Here is a 24,078-nt window from a genome sequence, read left to right as displayed (position 1 = left end):
TACCCTAGTCACACTGTACAGATGGCTCAACATTTGTAGCTTTCTAAACCTGCTCACTGATTCCAGTGTCACTCCCTATGTGCCAGCAACATTACAGAATATATTTCCATGTAGTCCCACAGAATACTTGTTTCCTTATGGTCAAGTCACTTACCATCTTTGATCTCGTAGAGGATGAAAATATTGATATCATTTCTGACAAAAAGAAGCTTGTGGGTGGTAGTTCTTTCTACTTTATGAAAACTTTCATGGCTTATCCTAACTATTAATATAATCTAACTACATATTACCATTTAAAAACAAACAAAATGTTGGAACTATTTGGCAGATCAGAGAAACAATGAACATTTCAGGTTGATGTCCTTTTCCTAGAACTTCCTTCCTTCTGCAGTATTTTGCTTGTGTATATTATTCAAATAGACATATGGTTTCAGATAATTATTTGATGTTAGCTTATGAAACGTAGTGACCTTTGTGGTATTTATTGTCATCTTTCTTTTTTCTTGTTGAAATTGTTTGAGGAAAGCAAGTAAGTAACTGCTGTAGCAACAGTTGCATAAGATCCCATGTAATGCAGAAAATACTGCAAAAGCTCAGTTTTAAAGGGATCCAACTTCCAATAGTGACATTGAAAAATAATAGTTGAGGACGATGAACATGCAAACTGTTTCTTTCTAAATTATTAACCAATGTTCCCACGATGGTGTATATACTCTAGTCTGTACAGTATGATTCTTTAATTTTATAAGTGAAGCAGCATATTACTATGAGTTATACAATCCAAAAGCTGAAAGATTTTGGATATTCATCTCATTCATGCAACTCATCTCATTCAGCTTTCTGTCTTGTCAAACTTACCTCCATTTGGACACCAGGCATCAAAATCTCAGCGCATGTGCTATGGGTATCAGCTACATGCATCCCACTTCCAGGGATATTGCCATTAGAAATGTGTGGATGTATTCTTTAAGTATTCTTGTGCTTGAATCCACAGAAACTGCTTCCATACTTCAATGTTGCACCTTGGGCTGCAGTGGCACTATCATTGTAATGCTGCAGCAAGGACAGTGTGCTCAGTGATATGCTCATGGATTGGCTGGGCTGCATTGCTGGATTCTTTGCTTGCTCTTCATAGAGCTCATTGTCTCTGAGCCTACCTGGATTCACATAGCATTCCTGCCTTACTTTGCCTTTGTGTGCTTTTTTTCCCTTCAGCCAGAGATATCAAGCTCATATTACTTCTGTCTTGCCTTTTCGTTTAGCGCATAACCAAAGCAGTTACACTTGTCAGGGTTGTAAGCAAGCCTCTTTCAAGTCAAGGGCAATGGCCTTCACTCAGGGGGTCCCAACACATCAAGTCAAGGGCAGCCTACAGTACCGGTTCAGGGGCTTGGAAATAGTCAGCCAGTCACTGTGGTCAGAGTCAGGATGCTGTTCACATAAGGGGTAAGGAACTTAATATAAGGCAGCCCACTACCTTCGTTGAGTCATTCTGCCTTGTTGAGGGCCATTCCCCTCTAGAACAACAGAGGAGTAAATATAAAGGGAGAGGAAAATGGGTAGCATAGCTGTTACCTTTGGTTCAGGTAGGGGGTGTCCCAAGTGAGTCATTAGGCAGCACTGAGGGTTTGCAGGGTTTGGAGGACGACAGAGTGAGCAAAATGTTGCACGCAGTTGTTTTTGTGGTGGAGCAGAGAGCCTGATGGGAGATGGGAAAGTAGTTAGGTGGATTAGCCATAAGAAATGTAGGGTTACAGGGACAGGGTAGGGAGATGGGCCTGGGTGGGATGCTGTTTGGAGGGGCGGTGTGGACTTGTTGGGCCAAGTGACCTGTTTCCACACTGTAGGGATTCTATGATTCTGAGCAGCGAGTGAGTGGGAAGTATTGGAGAAAAGATGATAGCACTTAAGCTGGTGGAGTGAAAGGTCATTGATCTTTTTCCTTCAGTTCTTGCATTCTTCAGAAGGCTGACAACTGATTTATTCTGGTGGCAACCTCGGACCAAGCTGCTCTAGTCTAGTGTTGTGGCCTCTGCTACTGGCCCTGGGGGAAGAGGAAATCCTGCATCTGCGCCAGTACATCTAGCAGGATCTCCTGGTCCTTCCTGCAAAGCAGGGTACCGATTTCCTCCTGTCTGCCATGTCTGGGGCAAATCTCTGGGGCAGTGCAGGACACCTTCGGATAGACAGTGTTTGTCTAATGCTCAGTGGGCTTTTAAAAATGCCATGCTGCAAACGACTAAAAATCCCAGGATATCTGCTGAGTGCCGAGTTACCCTCTGAATGGTATGTGGTAAGATGAGTTGCATTTGGATGTAAGGAATGTTATAGAGAAGGGGACGAGTAGTTAACGAATTAGGTAAGAAAGGGCAAGAAATCGCAACTGGCCTTGCAGAGAAAATGCCTTCAAAAAACTTGACACAATTCTAACTTGGGTTAAAACCTGGCTCTACATTTTGGGAGGACCAGAATCTTAATTGTGAATGTTTATGTTTGCATTTTCTTTGATCACTTAAGTGTACCCATTGTATTATCCTGAGATTTAAATGGTGTGAAGGTAAGTAATATGAAGTCCATACATGTATTTAGAACCATTCTTTGTGTATGATTTTAAGTGGCTTAGATTCCTGAAGATTATATTAAACTTATCATATACACTAGAAAAGTGAGTGCATGGTGAATACCTTTCTTGTGCAGTGCAAACAGGTTTTTGGGATTTAGAGTTAAAAATATTATTTACATCCCTATTTTAATGTTGAGGTATTATTGGCTGTCCAAGATCTATGCCTTGTGTGCTTTGTTTCTTGTTATCTACTTGGAAGTTTAAATACCTTACTATGAAATAGTTTTGACATGAACTGAAATTTTCACAATAATCTCGCATATGGACTAAAAACCAAGTTTAGCTTATAATTACAGAAGCTTCTAAACATTTGTCAAATCACGATTATTGCTGACTGCAGCACACAACCAGCAGGGTCTTCCTTTCACCAAAAGTAGTTAGAACATTACCACCTCCATTCAAATAACTGGTACAAACCTTTTCTGATACAATTTTTTTTCTGGAGGACCTATTAGCAGTTGTGATTGTATCATTTTTTTAACCTCTTTTTAGATATTAAAGCCATCTGTCTCATGTACAAACAAAGTAGGAAAACAACTTCTCAAATCATTTAATTTGTCAGGACAAACCAAATGATTCCATGTTAGAACAAAGTTATTTTGGGGAAAAGGAAAACTATCTTCCTCACAATGGTCAATTCCAAATATGAAATTCCCATTGGAGGAAGTTCATACACCTTGTGACATAATTACACATGAGGTATTGTTATCTCAGGCTTCCTTAATTTCTGACTTCCGCTTCCAATGCTATATATAAATATGCAGCATTGGCTTCTTCACTGTTTCAATACAACCGATTTGGAATGAAGGAAATAAGTGAACATTGAAATAGTAAGTCTTGGAATTAGTTTAAACTATGTGATGATATTATAAAACTTTGTGACGACATTATAAAACTGGCAATGTTGTGTTGTTGATTGACTATACACCCCACCTTCCACTGGCGTCAGTGCAAACAAAGATTGGACATGGTGTATTGTGGGCAGCCGATAGAATAGCTGTGGCAAAAAATGCATATATAAAAATAAAATTAACCATGGTCTTTCATACATTGTGCAGTGTCACGAAATAATTACACAGTCGTAAAACTTGTAATCTTGATTTATTCTTATTATATTTTGAAATTACTCTTGTAACAATACACTGGAAGATGAAAGTAAGCAGAAAATAAATTTGCCTTTACTGTTGTGTAGTCAGGTTGCCAATCCTTTAGGAAGGATTGCTATTTATATTGTTTTCTTTACATTATTCCAATAATGATTACATTTCAGTTGAACTCCTGGTTGACCATCTTGGAATGTTTGCGGTTATGAAAGGGCAGATTATTTTTGTCTCTGTATTACAATGAACCAGCTTTTGCAATTACTACCACTTGTTACACCTGTCTCCTCTATTTCTCTTAGTCTTGTATATCCATTCCATTTCACTTTACATTCTATACATTTTTTGATACTGAATTAACTACTTAATTTAAACTCGGTGACTGTTTAGTTGAGAAAACACACTGTTGTTTGTCCTGCTGAAAGTTGTTCCAGATACTCATATGGACAATGCCTTGCTGAAATAAGATTACCTCCGAGTAAAGGATCTGTGGGTTGGAGTGATCATAGCATGATAAAATTTCACATTCGTTTTGTGGGTGGGACTAAACTAGAGACTTAAATAAAGGTAAATATAGTGGTCAGAAATAATGTTAGCCATGCTGGAATGGGGAAGTAAAGTACCAGTTAAGATGGTAGAGAAGCAGTGGAATATGTTTTAAGGAGCTATTTAATCAATCTCAAAAGAGATGTATTCCATTAAGAAGAAAATGTGCTGCAAGGAGGATGTGCCATCCCTGAGTAACTAAGAAATTCAAGCATGGTATCAAATGGAAAGAGAAGATTTACAGTGCAAAGATTAGTAGCATCCTCCAAGATTAGGATGGCTGTTTAAAACAATATTCAAGGGGGAAAAGTGGGCACTTGTGAGAAAACTAACAAATATAAAAATGACAGTAAAAGCTTCTACCAGTATTTGTCTCTTAGAGTGAGACTGAGATATTCCTTATAGGAAACAAGGAAAAAGCAGTGGCTTTGAATAACTATAAGGTGTCTAACTTCACAACAGAAAACAGAATGCATCCACAGAATGGTTTTGAAAAAATCGAGAGACGAAAGGGAGAAAGTTGAAATTATCATGATCACTAGAGAAAAGTTACAAGGAAAAATAAGACTGCAGCTTCGCAAGTCTTTTGGAAATGTTGTTGTGTATCCTAGCTTCTTAAAGGAGATGTCTGTAGGTATAGTGGATGAATTGGTCATGATCGTCAAACAGTTCTGAGATTCTGGCAAGGCCCAAAAGATTGTAAAACTGCAAATGTAACAGCGCTATTCAAGAAAGAAGGGAGACAGAAAGCAGGAATGTTATGCCAGTTTGTTTGTCATGTTTTGGAGAAAATGTTAGAATCCATTACTAAAATGCAGCAGGACATAAAGAAAATAATAATACAATCATGCAGAATGAGCATGGTTTTGTGAAAGGAATGTTTTGTTTGACAAATTTTGTTTAGGAATAGCAGTACTTCAGTAGAAGCACACTGGTTAACTTGAAAGCCATGTGAATTTAGCAAAACTCTGCATGACTCAAAAGAGTCAGCAAAAAGAGTCAAAAGCACAAATTTCGTGTGGAAAAAGTAAAGAACAAATGGATGATAACGAAAAATTTAAAAACTGATTTAAAAGACTTTTTAAAAAACTTGCAAATACCTAAATTCGGGATTCATGTTAATATTTTGTTGCTAATGTCTGATGTGAAGGTAATTAAAATGCAGGGCTTTAGTTATTGTTAGAATATCCAACAAAAAAATGCAGTTGAAGTTTACCCATGTTTGATTAGTTGATTTAGCCACAGGAGGGAAAAAAATTCAAAGGCAGTGTTTGCTGACACCTGCAAATGCAGTACCGTGCATGCTGAGGAAAATGCGTACAACTTTGGATTGGGGCTCAGCAGTGACGAAAGATGTTGAGAGACGGGGCGAGGGCCCAGGACCTGGGGGTGAAGGGGTGGTGTGACCGAAAGGAGGGAGTGCATCAAGGAGGGGTCAGGAGTCGAGAGGCCCTCTTCCCCTCTGTTTCCCTTTGTCTGCGTTCTCTGCCCCAGCTTTCTTCCTCCTCATCCCTGCCTCTGGTTCTCTCCTGGGTCCTTCGTCCCCCTGGGTTCTGATCTGTAACCCCTTTTCCCAGGTTCTTATTTCTTCCTCCAGTCCTGATCTTTGTCAGTTGAGGATATTTGCCTTCATAGAAATGAAGGATTCTGAGAATACCTACTTCGTACCTGGAAGATGAAGAAGCAGCTGATGGAAGAGACAATGTCTAAAATGATGCTGCGCATCTGTAGTTGGCAGCTACATGCTCTAACTCTTTGACTTGCTGAAAATTTCTTCTTCAACGTGGATAAATCATCAAATTTTATTTTACTAAAGATGCAGGAACCCTGTTTAAATCTAGAATGTCCTGTAGATATCCCATCACTGGTCCCACTGTTACAATTCTCAAAGCAGCAGAGACTATTTGTTTGAAAACCTTGCATGTTTGCTTTCAAGTTTCTTGGATATTCTATTCTTATGATTCTAACTGATGTATTACCAGACAAGTCAAATCTCAGCTAGGAACCTGGTTGGATAAATCATCTTTTGATTTGCATTAGTTGTAATGAATTGGTCTCAACAGCAGGCGTGTGATGCTGCAGGTTTCGCTTTAACAAGTAAACAGAAGATAATTATACAGTAAAAACATAATCCCATTAATTTCAAAACACCCCTTTAAACAGCTGTTGTAGGATACCTAAAACACACCCCTGGTGAATATCCAAAATAAACCTTGTATAATACCAAAAACACCACTTGTACAGTTCACACCAGCATTCTTGTTGCGAACATCTTGATGGGTTTACTGCAGCTATCATGCACCTGCTTAAATGTACTCCGCTTTAATAACCTCTTCAGGGTATTATTCCAACATTTCTCATCTGGGACTAACCTTAATTGTTCACTCTAACATAACTAAGTTTGTTATATACCCTTCGCTTCTCAGCAGCAGTACTGTGTATAGCATTCTATTCCAAGGACTTAATAGGACTGCTGTAAACTCAAAGTAAAAACTAAAAAACTTCTCTCCCTTCAGCTGAAAAATTCTCTGACCTTAACTGGAGTTGTACAGTCATAAAATTCTACCACTGTAGAGAAATCTTTATTAATTCTAAAGCCAAGCCTCAACTTTTTTTTAAAAAGTCAAGAGATTTACCAGTAGATATTCAGAGCGGAGGCTCGGAGACCGCTTTGTAGAGCACCTGCGCTCTGTTTGTGACAAACGACAACACCTTCCAGTCGTGAACCATTTCAACTCCCCCTCCCACTCCCTGGGCGACATGTCCGTCCTGGGCCGCCTCCAGTGTCACAACGACGCCACCGGGAAACTGGAGGAACAGTACCTCATTCCACTTTGGGAGCCTACAACCCAATGGTCTCAATGTGGACTTTACCAGTTTCAAAATCTCCTCATCCCATGACCAAGCCTCCCTCTCAACCCTGCCTCCTTGATCTGACACGACCTGTCACAACCTGTCCATCTTCTCTCCCACCTATCCACTCCCACCTTACTGACCAATCCCCATCACTGCCTACTTGCACTCGCCAACACCATCGGACCTACCTTCCCTAGCCCCACCCCTCCTCTCTCCTTATTCAGAACTCCCTTCCCCCTCCCCCATTTCTGAAGAAGGGTCCCGACCCAAAATGTCAACTTTCTTCTCCTCTGATGCTGCCTGGCCTGCTGTGCTCCTCCAGCTCCAAGCTGTTATCTCTGACTCCAGCATTGGCAGTTCTTACTGTATCTTTACCAGTATGTTGCTATGAATTGGAGTATATTAGACGTCAGGAGAGATTGGGCAACCTTGAATTATTTCTGCTGAAGCGATGGAGGCTGTGGGGTAGCCTGAGAGAGGTCAATAAAATTGAGAGGCATGGATCAGAAGTCAATCTTTTTCCCAGGGTGTACATGTCAAATATAAGGCAGCATAGGTTTAAGGTGAGAGAGGAAAAGTTTAAAGATGATGTGCAAGGAAATTTTTATTATAGAGGTTGATAGGTGCAAGAAATGCACTGCCATGGGAAGTGGTAGAATCAGATTGGTTAGCAAAGTTTTTAAGAGCCGTTTAGACTGACACATGAGCAAGCAGGGAATAGAGCGTTATGGATCATATGCAGGCAAATGGGATTATGTTAGAATGGCAGCTTGGCACAGGAGCTAAAAGCCCTGTTTTTATGCTATACTGTTCTGTGTTTATGTAGGTAAAAGAAATCACCGTAGATAATGAAACACTTACAAGTTAATGAGAGTCTTTGAGTCTGCACTGACATAACTACCACTAAAGGCGTGCTGATCCCAATTATGATCGATAAGTCCCCAGGGCCTGATGAGATCTATCTCAAGATACTTAGGGTGGCAAAGAGGAGATTTCTGGGGCTTTGACAGAGTTCTTTGTATCTCCTTTAGTCCCAGGTGAGGTCCCAGAAGACTAGCCAGTGCTGTTCCTCCATTTAAGAAGGGCAACAGGGATAATCCAGGAAATTGTAGGCCAGTGAGCCTTAGATCACTGGTAGGGAAATTATTAGAGAAGATTCCTAGGGACAGGATTTACTTGAATTCGGAAAAGAATGGATTTATTAGGGATAGTCTGCATGGCTTTGTGCAAGAGAGGTTTTTTGTCCCTCGAAATTAATAACTTCAGACACACTGCAAACCCACTGTTTACTAATTTGAAAACTAGAAACTCGTACATACTATAATATATAATCCCACCATATACATTACACTGTAAAATGTTAAAGCTAGTAATAACTGGTGTAAGTCAAGAATTCAGCCTCCAATGCTTTAACCTCTGTCTGCAAAATGGGCAGTTGATTAATGTGAACAAAATCTTTTTTGTGATTCCCTCAAAATCTGCTGTCAACTTGTTCCCCTCTATTGTTGCTTGTTTGAATGGTTGGCCCTGACAAGATGAAGAGGTAGTTTTCACAGCAGCAAATGGACAAGGGAAGTCTGAATATTTTTTGGGCAGTCAATGCGTTCTCCCTGAGATGGATTTGAAAGCATTGGCTGATGGATCAGTACCAGATGCAAAGCAAATGCTCCTTCCATACCTTTAGACTCTAAAGCTATACTTCTGCAGTACTTCTATGCATGAAGATCCAAATACAGTTTGAAGATGATTTGGAATCTTTACTTAACAGTCCAGAGTATACAGGATATTTCCAAATTGTAAGAGAAAAACTTAGATCTCCAGTGTCTGTCATACACTTGGCAAGTGGAAGTTGTATATACCTTGGTTCAGTTGCAGGAAGTCGTGGTTAGTTGTTAGGAGCAACATATAAAAGGAAGATTGGTGGGAGAAAATGGGGAGTATTCAGTGGGATGTTTCAGTGGTTGACATAGGGACCTTTTAAATTATGAATATGGTAAAAATGGACAATCAAATTGTAACCTCTCATCTGGTTTTAAAACTTGATATTTTCATGGACTAAAATTGTTTCTTCATTTGAAAAAAACTTGGACCTGAAATGGCTGCAGGGATCACCTGACCATTGATTTCATTAAGCTTGTATCAGTGTGAGAGAAACACAGTCATAGTCAAAATTACCATTTTTCAGAGGTAGTGAAACTCTAATTTCTATATCTTGGTATAATTCACACACACCATTAGTTTGCATGTTGGGAGATGAAAAGTTTGCAGATTATCTTGTAAAGAAACAATGAAGGCAGACTTTGGAATATACAAATAAATCCTATTTCAACAGGTGAGTTTCTGGAGCAGGATGAATCTTTTTTACTTTTGGACTATGGACTGAAAATGAGAAAAACGTACAGTCTTTTAAACAGGGGACAACATGCAAGGAATTATTTGCACCTTGGGAAAAATTGAAGCTAACGGATATGTGTGCGAAAATGTTGCTTTTTGAGGACAGTGTCCTGATGATCTCGCAGTATTTGATATGGGCTTGGGAGAGCTCAGCATAACAACAACCTTCTGATCAGGATGCAACTTTTCACACCAAAGGAAGTGAAACAGAAATAAGGAGACCTCCAGAAGCTGGCTGCATCAGTCTCTGTCTTCTGTGAAGTAGCTGTCTCTGTCAAGGGGCAGAAAAAGTGTTGTTGGAGATGCTGAAAGAAATAATTTAAAGCCCAAGATGAGAAGTAAAACTTCACGTCCAACACAACTGGTGAAATACAGACTGTCCAGCACTGTGTAGGTAATATCAAGCCACCATTGAAGAATCAAAAGGACTGAGAAGCCAACCCATCTAGTTTTCTAGTTTGGGCCAGTGGTATAGAATTATTCTTCCGACTTTGTTTGCCCTTCACGCATTTTGTTTGTTTTTGTTTTTGTCTTTTTTTTTCTGTGTGTGTAGGAATTATAAAAGGGGTAAAGTTTAGCGTGTCCCACTAGTAACTACCTTCCACTCTGAAAGAGACCAATTTGTTCTAACTCTGTTTCCTTTCTGCTACCCAATGCCAGTGTACCAACCCCAATCCCACGTGCTTTAATTTTACAGATTAACCTCTTAATGTGGGACTTTATCAAAAGAGTGCTGAAAAACCAAATACAAGACATTCACTGGTTTTCCGTGTCTATTCTCATAGTTACTCCTCAATAAAACTCTAATATGTTTGTTAAAGATTATATCTTTTTCATAAATCCATGTTGACTAATTCCATTAGTATTTTGTATTTGTATTAGTGTTAATGCCCTGTTTTTGCATACTTTATTATAGTCTCTAACATTTTCCCTACTACTGATGTTTAAGCTAACAGGTATCTAATTTTCTCCCTACCTCTTTAAAATACTGAGTTTACATTGTCACCCGATAATTTGTTGGGACTGTTCCACACTGCAGAATTTTGGAAGTTGACCACCAATGCATCCACCATTTCCATGGCTGCCTCCTTTCCTTCTGTAAATTGTAGATTATTAGGACCTAGAGATCTACCAGCTTGCAGTCTCATTAATTTCTTCCCTATTTCTATGTATACTAATTTCATTCAGTTTCCCCTTCCCCAATGGCACTTGCTTTCCTTACGTTTCTGTTACTTCTGTAATCTTCTATGAAGGTAGAACTAAAACAGCCGTTTAATTGCTGTGTCATTTCTCTGTTCTCTATCAATTGTCTTGTTTTTTGACTCTATGGGACATAAATTAGTCTTTGCTAATCTTTTTTATTTGTGCATACTTAGAAATTCTTGCAGTCCATTTTTATGCAAGTTTATTGGCATACTGTATTTTTCCTTTCACTTTGGATCAACCCCCTAGTCCACCTTGCAATTCTAAATTACTCTCAATCCCTAGACTTGACTCTTACAATTATCTAATACTCTCCTTAATTTTTGTTATCCATTGTTTTTGCACAAGAAAATAATCTATAACTGTTGTGATGCATGCATGCATTCCTTTAATATTAGTTTTTTTTGCCCATCCACAGTCATGCCTTTTAATGAAGTTACCTGATCTGTTGACACAACTCTGTCTTGTACCTAAAAGGACCGTGTGTACTCATGCTGCTTGTATCTATCTTCTGTTCCCAATCCTGTTGGAGTTCCTCCCTCACCAGGTTTGCGTACAACACACTCTTGCTTCTTTAGTTCCTTGGAGTTTTGCAGGCTATTTTGATGTGAAAGAATATAGGTTACTGGGGCCTTTTAGAATGAATTGCAATGTGCTTTGCTGCTCCTGGATTTTCTCCTTGTGGATTGGCAGTGGAGATTTTCATAGATCAGGGGAATTAGTAATTTTAAATCACCAAGAAGGAAAGGAAGTAAATAGCTTTCATGCTTGGGCTTTATTACATCTTGCAGTGACATCCTGAAGTTTGTCAGGTACAACGCTGCAAAATTCAGAATCTAGTAGTTTCTGTTTTCCTGTGCTATTTTATTACCGGAGTGTTATCAGCACCACTTACACTCACTTCCAGTGTGGCCTTTGGCTTCTGCTTATGTTGCCCTGGAAGTTGAGGCATTGGCCATCTGAATCTGCATCATGATTATGTCTGCAAGTGCTCTTGTAGAATTCTACACTGGAATGGATAGACTGCAAGCTCTGTGTGAAGCCTTTTGCCAAGTTGGAGCAGAACTTCTCCATTCCTCTCAACAGTGACATCAGTCTTTCTAGCAAGTCTGCCAATGTACCAACTACTGATACATATCAATCCTATTTAGCCCCTCTTTGAAATGCATGCCTTTGCTATGTAGGAACACATAGTTGTCATTTTGCACGCTTAGATCCCTGAAACTAGTTTTGTTCAGGCGGGATTGGGTTGGGGTGCGAAAGGTGCAGTGTAGAAAGCTCTAAACAAATGGGGGGGAGGAGGTGGTTTGGAGAGGGTTAGGTAGGTGTACAAAGAAAAAGGATATGAAAGCATTGCAGGGCAATTATTTAGACAATGATACAAGATACAGTCAGCAAGGGACAGTGTACAAGCGTAAAAGAAATGACAATAAATAGAGTCAAAGGGAAGGAAACAAAAATCAAAAGGCAAAATTTACGGCTCTTTAACTAAATGCATCTTATATCCAGAACAAAATAAATGAATTAATGTTACAAATAGATGTTAATTGTTATGACCTTATAGCCATTACAGAGACACGGTTACAAGAAGATCAGAGTTTGAAACTAAAGTTTCAGGAGTATGTGACTTTTCAAAAAGGATAGGCAAGAAGGAAAGGGTAGCTTTTTTAGTGTGAGATGGAAAATGAGTCAAGGTAAGAAAAAACAAAGAGAAGAAGACATTGGTGGAATGGTTTATTGAACCCCGAATAGTACATATTCTGCTGGATAGAGAATAAGTAAAGCGATAATAAGGGCATGCTTTGTTTAAAAAAAAAGGTAGTACATCAGTCATAGGTGATAATTTTTGTATAGATTTGGCAAATCAAATTGGGTGATGTATCAATGAGGATGAATTCATAGTGTAATCTGGATGGTTTCCTAGAACAATATGTTAAGGATCGAACCAAAGTTCACACTGTTTTAGCCCTGATTTTTTTTTTAAGAAAGCCTGACTGGTTGCAAGTTATCTTAGAGTAGAAAATCCTCTAGGGAACAGTGATCATAACACAGTAGAATTTAGCATCAGCAAGAGCATGATGAACTTGGGTCGGAAAATACTTTGCTGAACTTAAGGGTAATTACCTTGGGCTGAGGAATGAGTTGAGTGGAATAGACTGGGGAGGGAGTTTAGCAGAAGAGATGGTTGAGGAACAGTGGCAGATGTTTAAGAAAATAATCATGACTCATAAAGATTATTCCACTGAGGAAGAAGCATTCTAGAAAGGTGATAAACCACTGTGGTTAACCAAGGAAGTTGAGAATAGCATCAAATTGAAATATGGCAAAGATTAGTGGTAAACCAGAAGATTGGGAGAGTTTCAAAAACCAACAAAACTGACCAAATAAAAATAGAAGGAGAAATAAATTTGAGGGTAAACTAGCAAGTAACGTAAAAAAGGATAAAAAGCTTATTTAAATACACAAAAATGAATGGAGGGGTCAAAGTGAACATAGTCTCCTGGAGATTGAGGCTGGGGAATTAATGGGAAAATGGGAAATAGCAGAGGAGTTGAATAAATACTTTGCATCAATCTTCACTGTAGAGGACACTGATAGCAATCCAAAAATACTCAATAATCAAGGGGCCAAGTAAATGGGGCTGATAGCTGATTAGGCCCCTGGAACTGATGACTTACATCCTAAGATTTTAAAGGAAGAAGCTATAATGAGAATAGATGCACTGATAGTAATCTTCCTAGATTCCTTTGTATCTGAAGAAGTCCCAGAGCATTTAAAACTGCCATTATATAACTTTTTATTCAAAAAAGAAGGACAAAATAAAAGCTAACTACAGGCCAGTGAGCTTAACATCTGTCATTGGGAAAACATTAGTCTCTTATAGCGGGCGTAATACCAGAGCATTTAGAAATGTATATAGCGATCAAGCAGAGTCAGCCTGGCTTCATGAAAGGGAAATCATACCTGATAAATTTATTAAAACTGTTGGACGAGGTAATTGGCAGAATAGAAAAACAGGAACCAGTGGATCTAATGTTTTTAGATTTTCAAAAGGCATTTGAAAAGATACTACACATAAGGCTACTTAATAAGATAGAGCCCATGGTGTTGGGGGTAATATTTCAGCATGAATAGAGGATTGGTTAACTAATAACAGGAGAGCTGGAAAGGGGGCATTTTCAGGATAACAACCCATGACTAGTGGAGTGCCACAGGAATCTGTGCAGGGCCACAATTATTTAATATACATATAATCTTAATAACTTGGATAATGGAAGTGAATGTACTATCATTAACTGTACAGATGACATAAAATAGGCAGGAGATCAAGTAGTAAGGACGTCACTGAGTCTGCTGATTGATATAGACAGGTATAAAAGCTTGGCATTTGAAATAGATTGTCGAAAATATAATGTTATATACTTTGGTGGGAAGAGCTGAAGATTTAAAGCAAAAAGATGAAGTTCAGGGGGGGATTTGGGAGTCCTCGTGAACAAATTACAAAAAGCCAGTGTCCAAGTTTCGTGCTAGTAAGGAAGGCAAATGGACTGTTGGCCTTTATTTCACAGGTCATGGATGATAAAAATAGGGAGATCTTGCTAAAACTGTCCAAGACTTTAGTCAGGTCATACCTAGAATACTGAGAGCAGTTTTGGCCCCTTTATCCGAAGAAAGGTAGACTAAAGACTGTAGTTCAGAGAAGGTTCACTAGGTTGATTCCAGGTATTGAAGGATTTTGGTATGAGATGTTGAGTACTTTGTGCTTGTGCTCCTTGTCATTCAGAAGGATGAGAGGAGACCTTGTTGAAATACAAGATTCTTATGGGGCTTGAGAGGGTAGATGCAGAGAGCTTTTATCCCCTTACAGGACCCGAGGGCATAAACTCAGAGTAAGGAGTTGCCAATTTAAGACAGATGGGGAGGAATTTCTTCTGAGTGTAGTGAATCTGTAATTCTTTACTGCAGGGGGCTATAGAGGTTGGGTCATAAAGTATGTTCAAAGCTGTGATAGACAGATTCCTAGTCAGCAAGGGAATCAGCTATGAGGAAAATGTTGGAAAGTGGATTTGAGGCGTAAGTCAATCAGCCATGATCTCATTGAATGGTTAAGCAGATTTGATGGGCTGAATGGCATATTTCTGCCCCTACGTTTTTTTTATTTTTTATGATCTTGCTGGGGTAAAGGATACCAATTCAGATAGGAGAAAGATGAAAAGCAGAGTACCACAAATACCACTGTTAGAACTGTAATTTGCATTTGTGGTTTGGATTTCAATAAGCAATTGAATGAGAATCTGCAGTCAATACCAAACTCATGTTTTTCCACTCTAATTTTAGATTAAAATCCATTGACAAGGGATTTCTGAATTATCTCATGGGACGATATTTAAAACTTTTTAATTACTGTTTTGGGCAGAACAAGCAACAATGCCACTGATGTACCAGCAAGCTGAACTGTTACGAGAAATATTTAAAAGTAACAACCAGGATTCAAAAATGCAGCACTTCCTAACCAGTAGTGCAAGTGTGAAAACATAGTCTCTGTCAGACCATCCTCTAACTGCCCATCGCTATATGTGATCCATTTGTTGCACTGTGCAACCCCTTGATCATTGTAACACAACCACTCTTGAAGATACTTGTAAAAGAAATTGCTGTTTATCAGCAGTTTTATCATCGGCTCATTCCTGGTTACTGATGGTCACAGCCCACGTATCTTGTAGTGTGAAGAAAATTCATCATTAACCTTTTTGTATTCAGAAACGACAGCAGGTTTTCAAGTCTCGCATTCATAACCAGACCCTGAGAGAATTTGCAGTGATAATGCAGGCTGATGTGTGCCCCAGCATTCTGTTTGTATATGACAGCTAGAAATATTTGACTGTTCTTTGCTGATTTGGAGGAATTGCTGCTGATTTTTGTTTCTTATTACAAACTGGTTGGAAGAGATGGTGATCTGATGACAATGTCACCGGATGAGTATCTCAGAGTCCAGGCTGGCTCTGGAACATGGATTCAGATTCAACAACCGTAGAATTCAAATTAACAAAAAGCAATCTGGAATTGAAAGCTACTATTGGTAATGGTGATCGTGGAACTAAAATACACGTGGCTCACTAATATATTCAACTAAGGAAATCTACCATCCTTGCTTTGTCTGGTCCAGATGCACAGCAATGAGGTTAACTTTTAATTGTCCCCTCAATTGAAGGGTAATTAGGGATGAGTGACAAATGCTGACCTTGCCAATCATATCCATATCCATATCCCAGAAAAGAATAATGGAAGCTGAAGCTGCTGAAAAGCAGCACAATAATTTTCAACCTAAATAATGCTGTTGTCATTCACAGCATCAGTTTTTTTTTTGCCAAAAGTGGCTCCTCTTCAGCCTAATGCTCAACTGCACCATGGCTTCAGCTGCTCTAAGGTCTTAAGTATTCAATGTAACTTTAATTGTAAGACTTAAGTCAATAGACTGAGTTGACAGTGTTCATTTAAAGGTTGGCCTGTTCCTGACTAGCCATGAGGCCAATTAGGATATGAGTGGGTTTTTGCAATTTTCACATTATTTATTAAATTTATTACAAAGGAGCCATATTCAATAAAAGCAGTGGATCAGTTGATTTACATAGGGACATGGTTTGCGACTTCTGGTTGTCTGGCACATGTTTTTGTTCTGTGCTGTGGACTGAAGATCTTTTTCTGACATCTCTTACTGTGCATCTTGATGGTGCTTATGATGATGGCTCATGAACTCTTGTTAGTCACTACCTGGAGCATTGGCTTGCCAATGCATCAATAACATATAATCAGTCTGGTTGTCTGTGCCCAATTTCTGATTGCTTTTTTTAGGGAGCTCATTATCTTAATGATTTCATTTCCTATTGTCTCTCTTTTTTGATTGGCCCCTTGGATTCAGACACTTTGAAACAGGTTTTTCCTTTCTGCTCTTCTCTGTTAATACAGAGCTATAAACTCAGTAAATGAAGATAATGCAGCACCACCCAATGCAAATAATTAATACTATTCCATTTGTCTAATTGTTACTTCAAACTGTTCTGGAGCATTCTAGAGTCTGTCAGTATGTTTCAGTTAAAATAGCCATTTCCTGTTGGTTATTTCAGTTGCTGCTGTTGCCTGGGACAATTTAATTTAAAAGTCACTTCGGAAGGAGAATACTACCTTCTTTGGTTCTCTATTGAGGTGGGAATTACCGGGAATCAAATCTTTAACACTATGTGAAATCTGTACAAGCTAAGTTTCTAAGAAGAAATCATCATTTAAAAGAATTCTGATACTTAATTTTAAAGTTTAAATATATAGACCTGTAGCGCACTTCTGGAAAATAACCAAAACTATGTCTTCAAACTAAAGTTTTTCCATTTCATATTGGTGTTACAATTTATAACAGCCATTTTAAAAAAAAAAGTTTCTTCTGGCCCTGAATTTGATACCCTGGAGCCATAAAATCTGTAATAAAATCCTAAATCCTATCACCTTGCTTTTGATCTGGACCATGTGGCCATTCTCAACAAAGTGTCTTGCTTTGACCACATTTAACAATATGATATTAATACCACACTTAATCATTTACACATGTTGAAATGTAAACAGTCCTTCATTGTCAATTAGTAGCTTGCTTATCAATGACTCCCATAACTTGGGCATATTAGTTTCAACGCTGACCGAGCATGACGTCGTACATTATTTCATGGACCTCCCCTGGAAAGTGTCTGTAAGAACAGGAGATAGCCTAATTCTGCTCTCTATTTGACCCAAGGAGTCTGCTCCACCATTCAATCATGGTGATATGTTTCTCAATGCCATTCTCCTGCCTTCTCCCCGTAACCTTGATCCCTTTACTGATCAAGAGCCTGGCTATCTCTGTTTTAAATAAACTCAACGACTTGGCCTCCACAGCCTTCTGTGGCATGGAGTTTCACAGATTCATCACCCTCTGACTGAAGAAATTCCTCCTCATCTCAGTTTTAAATGGTTGTGCCTTCACACTGAGGCTGTGCTTTTGTGTTCCTAGTCTCCTACTGGTGAAAACATCTTCTCCATATCCACTCTATCCAGGCCTTTCAGTACTCTTTAGGTTTCAAAGAGCTATCCCCCTTCATCCTTCTGAACTCCAAGTACGGATCCAGAGTCCTCAACTACTCATCATACGTCAAGCCCTTTGTTCCCGGTAGCATTCTTGTAAACTTCCTCTGGAGCCCCTCCATGCCAGCACATCCTTCCTTGGATATGGGGCCCAAATCTGCTCACGGTATTCCAAATGTGGTCTGACCAGAGTCTTATACAGCCTCATCTGTACATCTTTGCTCTTGCATTCTAGCCCGCTTGAAATGAATGTTAACATTGCATTTGCCTTCCTAACTGCCAGCTGAACTTGCATGTTAATCCTGAACTAGGACTCCTAAGTCTCTTTTGCTTCAGGCTTCTGAAGCCTTTCCCCATTTAGAAAACAGTCTATGCCTCTATTCTTACTACCAAAGTGCATAACCTCACACTTTCCCACATTGGCCAAAGAATGGCAAGTGGAATACACTCTCCTAGCCTGTCCAAGTCTTTCTACCGCCTCCCTGCTTCCTCAACACTATCTGTCCCTCCACCTATCTTTGTTGCTAAGTTTGCAGACAACACAATGCCCTCAGTTCCTTTGTCCATATCACAAATATATAATATGAATAGTTTTGGTCCAAACACTTACCACTACGGAACACCACTATAACCACTGGCTACCATACTGAAAAAGACACCTTTATCTTCACTCTTTGCCTTCTGCCAGTCAGCCAATCCTCTATCCATGCCAGTGCCTTGCCCCTAATACAATGGCCTCTTAGCTTACTTAGCAGCCTGCTATATCACATCTTGTCAAAGGTCTTCTGGAAATCCAAATAGATCATGTCCACTGGCTCTCCTTTGTCTAACTTGCTTGTTACCTCAAAGAATTACATCAGATTGTCAGGCATAACCTCCCCTTTATGAGGCCATGTTGACTCAGCCCTATTTTACCATGCAGTTCAAATACTCTGCAATCTCTTCCTTAATAATGAACTCTAAAATCTTACCAGTGACTGAGGTCAGGCTAACTGGCTAATAGTTTCCTCTCTTCTGCCTCCTTCCCATCTTAAACAGGAGCATTACATTACCCATTTTCCAGTCCTGTGGAACCCTCCCTGGCTTCGGTGATTCCTGGAAGATCACCCCCAATGCCTCCACAGTCTCCTCAGTTATGTCCTTCAGAACTCTGGGCTGTAGTCCATCTGATCCGGGTGATTTATTCACCTTCAGACCTTCAACTTCCCCAGCACCTCTTTATCATGGCCACTACACTTATCTCTGCCCCCGACATTCTTGACATTTTGGTATGCCACTGGTGCCTTCTACTGTGAAGACATGCAAATTACCTATTCAGTTCCTCCGCCATTTCTTTGTTCCCCATTAGTACTTATGTAGCCTTGTTTTCCAGTGGTCCAATGTCCACTGTGGCATCTCTCTTACCTTTTTGTAAATTGAGAAAAACTTAATCATCATTTGTGTCACTAGTTAGCTTACTTTCACATTTCATCTTCTCCCTGCTTATTGCTTTTTTGAGTTGTCCTTTGCAAGTTTTTGAAGGCTTCCCAATGCTTCAGCTTCACCAGATTGTAAGCTGCTTCTTTTACACTGTCACTGACTTCCTGTGTGAGCCATGGTTGTCTTGTTTTCTCCTTAGTATGTTTCTTCTTTCTTGGGATGAAATTTTGCTGTGCCTTCCAAATTACCTTCAAACTTCTGTATTTGCTGCTCACCATCTTACCTGCTAGCTTCCTCTTTCAGTCGACTCTGGCCAGCTCCCCACTCATGGCTTTGTAGTTACCTTTACTCAATTGTAATAATGTTACATCTGATTCCAGCTTCTCCCTCTCAAATTGTAGGGTGAATTCTATCAGATTATGGTCGCTGTCCCCTAGGTGTTCCTTCACCTTAAACTCCCTAATCAAGTTTGTGGGTCCCTGGTGTCTGTGAACCCCAAAAACTGGTGTTTAGTTTAAACAATCGCACAATTTAGTTGGTTTGTGCTGTATAATTATATGTAACAAGGCAAGCTTCTGTTTCAGTCTCCTGATTTGTCCAAGCATGCAATTGTATTTTCAAAGGTTATTTGTGTGTTGGATGAGGAAATCTAGTATTGAAAGCATAGTGAATGACCTGATTAACAAAGTATTTTATTATTTCCTTTTGGTGTATATAGAGCTATGCTGCATTTTCAAAAAAAAAATGTCAGCAGTGATTGTTACTGGAAACTATTCTAGTTAGCTCATAATTAGTGACAGAATTCTTATAAGTTTAAATAAAATCTTGGTCAACCTTTGGCTAGTTCAGAAGGTGTTTTCATTCACAATCTCAGAAGCTTGCAACTTGATTTTGTAAGGGGATGCAAATGACTGAAGCTGCAAATTTTAAAAATGTTCTGTAAATTATCAAAGGGAATTTGAATCGGACTAAGCTTTACAGGAAAGTTATGCATTTGTTATCCCTTTATATTTAGAATTTATTGTCATGTGTAATTTTACAAGTAAAATACAAGAGAAGTGTTATGTTGCCTTACTGTGGCACCTGTATTAATGATGGTAACTTACTTAGAAACCTTTCTCATAGGATCCCTAGAGTGTGGAAAGAAGCCATTTAGCCCATCGAGTCTGCACCCAACCCTCTGAACAACATCCCATCCAAACTCAGCCACTCCACCCTCTACATAGTCCTGCATTTACCATGGCTAATCCATCCAGCTTGCACATTTTTGGACTGTGGGAGGAAACTAAAGCACCTGGCAGAAACCTAGGCACCCATGGGGATAATGTGCAAATTTCACACAGTCACCCAAGGCTGGATTCAAACCGGTCTCTGGTGTTCGTGGTGCTGAGAGGCTAACCACTGAACCACCGTGCTGCCCTTTATGTTGCATTGTTTGTCAAAACAGTTGTGAATATAAGAATGATTTTTTTTTTCTACAGTGCTGTTGGCCTAAGTGTGATGTGGGTGAACTACTCTTTATGTTCAGGATGCAGTTTAATAGAATCTTTGTACTTGAAAAAATAATTACTTGGAAGTATTTTCATATGTATTACTTTACCATCTGTATAACTGGGATAAGGGCTGGTTTCTACAGCCTGCAGAACTAGGAGTGTGATTTAACCATATCATGACATGGATACACTTTTTGCATAGTATAAAGTACTATACAGTACATTATGCCTTCCATTTTCTCCCCTGTTCTTAAAATACAAGCTAGACTGATTAGACCTAAAATTTGCAGTTTTTATTTTTAATACAAGCAAAAACAAAAGTCTGCCTGTTCTTAGTTGCTCTATGACAGTTTGAATAAAACATGTTTATTGTCTAGTGAAATGTATCATGAAACTCAACTTGAGCTTTTGAATCCAGGTTGCTGACTGTACAGTGCATGGTGGTAACCCATAGTGAGCATTTTTATTTTGTCTCTAAGTATGGTTGAAATGAAAAATGAATAGGTGGCATGGAGTGTGGGCAAGGCTCAGTCCATAAACTTTAACTGGAGCAAAATTAAAACGCAGCACTGGTACATTAATTCTGAAGGAACCTGTACTCCAAATAAGAATTGTGACTTAATGCCAATCTTTTCCCCGTACTCCTGCACATTGGTTCTATTTAAATAATTATTCAATGCCATTTTGAATGTGTCAATTCCATGCTACTTGTGTGAAAGAGTTTTTTTGTCAGGTCCCATTTGTTTCTTTTGCAAATTGTTCTTGATCCTTTTTTGAGTGGAAACCATTTCTCACTATCAGCTCTATCCAGCCCCGTCATGATTTTGAAATTGTCTATCAGATCTCCTCTTAGCTGCCTTCTGTCTAAGGAGAACAGTCCAAACCTCCTTTCTATCCTCATAACTGAAGTTTCTGACAAAACCCTCATATAATTTCCCTGCTGTTGTACTCTGTGTCTATTAATAAACTAAGGATATTGTATGTTTTATTCACTCCACTGTCTGACCCCTTCAGTGATCTGTGCACATATACACTCGGGTCCCTCTATGCCTGCACATCCTATTTTGCATTGTCTGTCCGTGTACTTCTGACCAAAACCACATTATTTCACACTTATCCACATTGAACATTCTCTGCCACCTTTCTGCTTATTCCACCAACATTTCAGTGTCCTTTTGAAGTTCTCCTCACAGTTTACAAAGCTTCCAAGTTTTGTAGCATCCACAAACTTTTAATTGTGGCCTGCACAACAAGCTGTGGATCATTGTATATATCTGGATTAAAGGGTTCCAATACTGAACACTGGCGAATGAAAAATATCCAATTACCATTTCTCTCTATTTCCTACCAATCAGCCAGTTCTTTTATCCATGTTGCTGCTGCCCCTTTAATTTCATAAACTAAACTTTTCTCTTAGGTCTAATGTGTTCCCCTATGTCAAATGCTTTCTGGAAGTCGATGTACACTACATCAACAGCATTGCCTTTGATCCTTTGTTACCTCTTCAAAAAGACTCCAGCATATTATTGGTTAAATATGATTTCCTCCTTATAAATCCATGCTCCTCATTCTAATCAACCCAAACTTTTCCACATGCCTACCAGTAACCTCCTGACTAACTGTTTCTTGAGGCTTCCTCACCACTGAAGTTAAACTGGCTGCTCTAAGTGTTGAATTATGGATCTGGAAAACTTCTGATGCACTGTAAAAGCTGGCATCTGAAATTCAAGTTACCTGAATGATGTATATTCCGAATATTGCATGCATGCAATATAATATTTTGCCTGAATTTTATACTAATGCAGTAACATTAATATTGAGAATCAGGAGTATCCTTGCCTTACATTCAGACATAACCATTTCACATGGTTGTTTATTCCTTCACACAGTTGGAGTGTGAAAATGCAAATGTTTATCTGTTGGAGCACCAATATTCTGTACGTTGGGAAGGGAAAGAAACATTAGCTTCAGACTCCTTCTGAAGCATTGAACAGGTGGTTCAGAGAGGTATTAGTCCATCTGATCCCTCAATTGAGGGTACAGCATTCTCCAAAAGATATGTGCCAAAATTAGATAGGGTGTAGTTCATCTTCAGATTTCTTCAATGTGCATTCCTGAGAGAACCATAATTTCTGTTCCTTTCTCACAAAGGATAGCAAATTAAGTTAAGTGGTTAGAATAATGGAAATAATCATGAATTAAGTGGGACATGTTTTTGTGAAGAACAAGAACTTGTCTTAGCCTGTTGTGCCAGAAATAATTCTGTAATTCCATTGTATTATTCCCTCCCCTCAACCCTAAAAGAAAATCCAGCCATTGCTGGGTGGGGGGCGGGGGAATATCTTCCAGTATTGGAGTCGTACATTAATTCACTCCCTTTAGAAAGACTGTTTAGTGTTTACACCAAAAGAGTCAATAATATGGTTTTATGCCAGCACCATCCTTTCATTGTGAGTATGCTTGCATAGTAAGTCCAATTACTCAAGCAAATACACTGCACAGTGTGCAGTGCATTGAGCAACTTCTGAGAAATTCGATGCTGCAATCTATGACATTTACATTTGGGGTCATAACATTTTACCAAAGGGAAAAACAAAGTGGTACTATACAATTTGGAATCCACTTCAAATTATGCCAGTTTATTTGGGGCATTAGTTGAGTCCAGTTTGTTTCTTTTGCAGTGTGATATGTAGCATCAGAAATGCCTTATGTGGATCGACAGAATCGTATTTGTGGATTTCTAGACATTGAAGAAAATGAAAACAGTGGAAAATTTCTGCGTCGATACTTCATACTGGACACTCGAGCTGACAGTTTGCTATGGTATATGGACAATCCACAGGTCAGATTTTGAACAACTCTGTTAAGCTCATACTGTAATCATACTTTTTCACAAATGGTAGTTTTATATAGGACTGGGTTCTACCCCAGACCGCAACGTGCTTCATAAAATACGATGTCAATGGTAAATGTGGTACCACTTCTGATTGTATTTTAATGTGCAAGTCTGCATTACAATTGAGCAATTCATTGCCGATTCTTGAACCTACTTGCTTAATACCAGGAACAAAACAGTTTATATAAAATTAGTTCAGTCATTCTAGGCAGATTTTAGCAAGTCTGGGGGAGGGGAAGGGGGTTCTGAAATAAATAGGGAGGGGGAGAGGCGGATAGAAGATGGATAGAGGAGAAGATAGGTGGAGAGAAGACAGACCGGTCAAAGAGGCAGGGATGGAGCCAGTAAAGATGAGCGTAGGTAGGGAGGAGATAGGTCAGTCCAGGGAGGACGGACAGGTCATGGGGGCGGGATGAGGTTAGTAGGTAGGAGATGGGGGTG

The 24,078-nt window shown here is 39.2% G+C and overlaps 1 protein-coding gene across 3 annotated transcripts in view; it reads left to right on the top strand.

The window, feature by feature from the left end:
* Nucleotides 1-24,078, top strand: part of plekha1b (pleckstrin homology domain containing, family A (phosphoinositide binding specific) member 1b) — a 58,854-nt gene that overhangs the window by 4,750 nt on the left and 30,026 nt on the right. For all 3 annotated transcript variants that reach the window (XM_048608836.1, XM_048608838.1, XM_048608837.1), the window contains exon 2: nt 23,423-23,583. In XM_048608836.1, the coding sequence (XP_048464793.1) occupies nt 23,443-23,583 (141 nt within the window). In that variant the 5' untranslated portion in view covers nt 23,423-23,442. The remainder of the gene's footprint in view (nt 1-23,422; nt 23,584-24,078) is intronic.

This window comes from Rhincodon typus, chromosome 20 (genome assembly GCF_021869965.1).
Source record: "Rhincodon typus isolate 14 chromosome 20, sRhiTyp1.1, whole genome shotgun sequence".
NCBI lineage: Eukaryota > Metazoa > Chordata > Chondrichthyes > Orectolobiformes > Rhincodontidae > Rhincodon > Rhincodon typus.
Note: the sequence above shows the minus strand (reverse complement) of the source record. Positions and strands in the feature narration are given on the sequence as shown.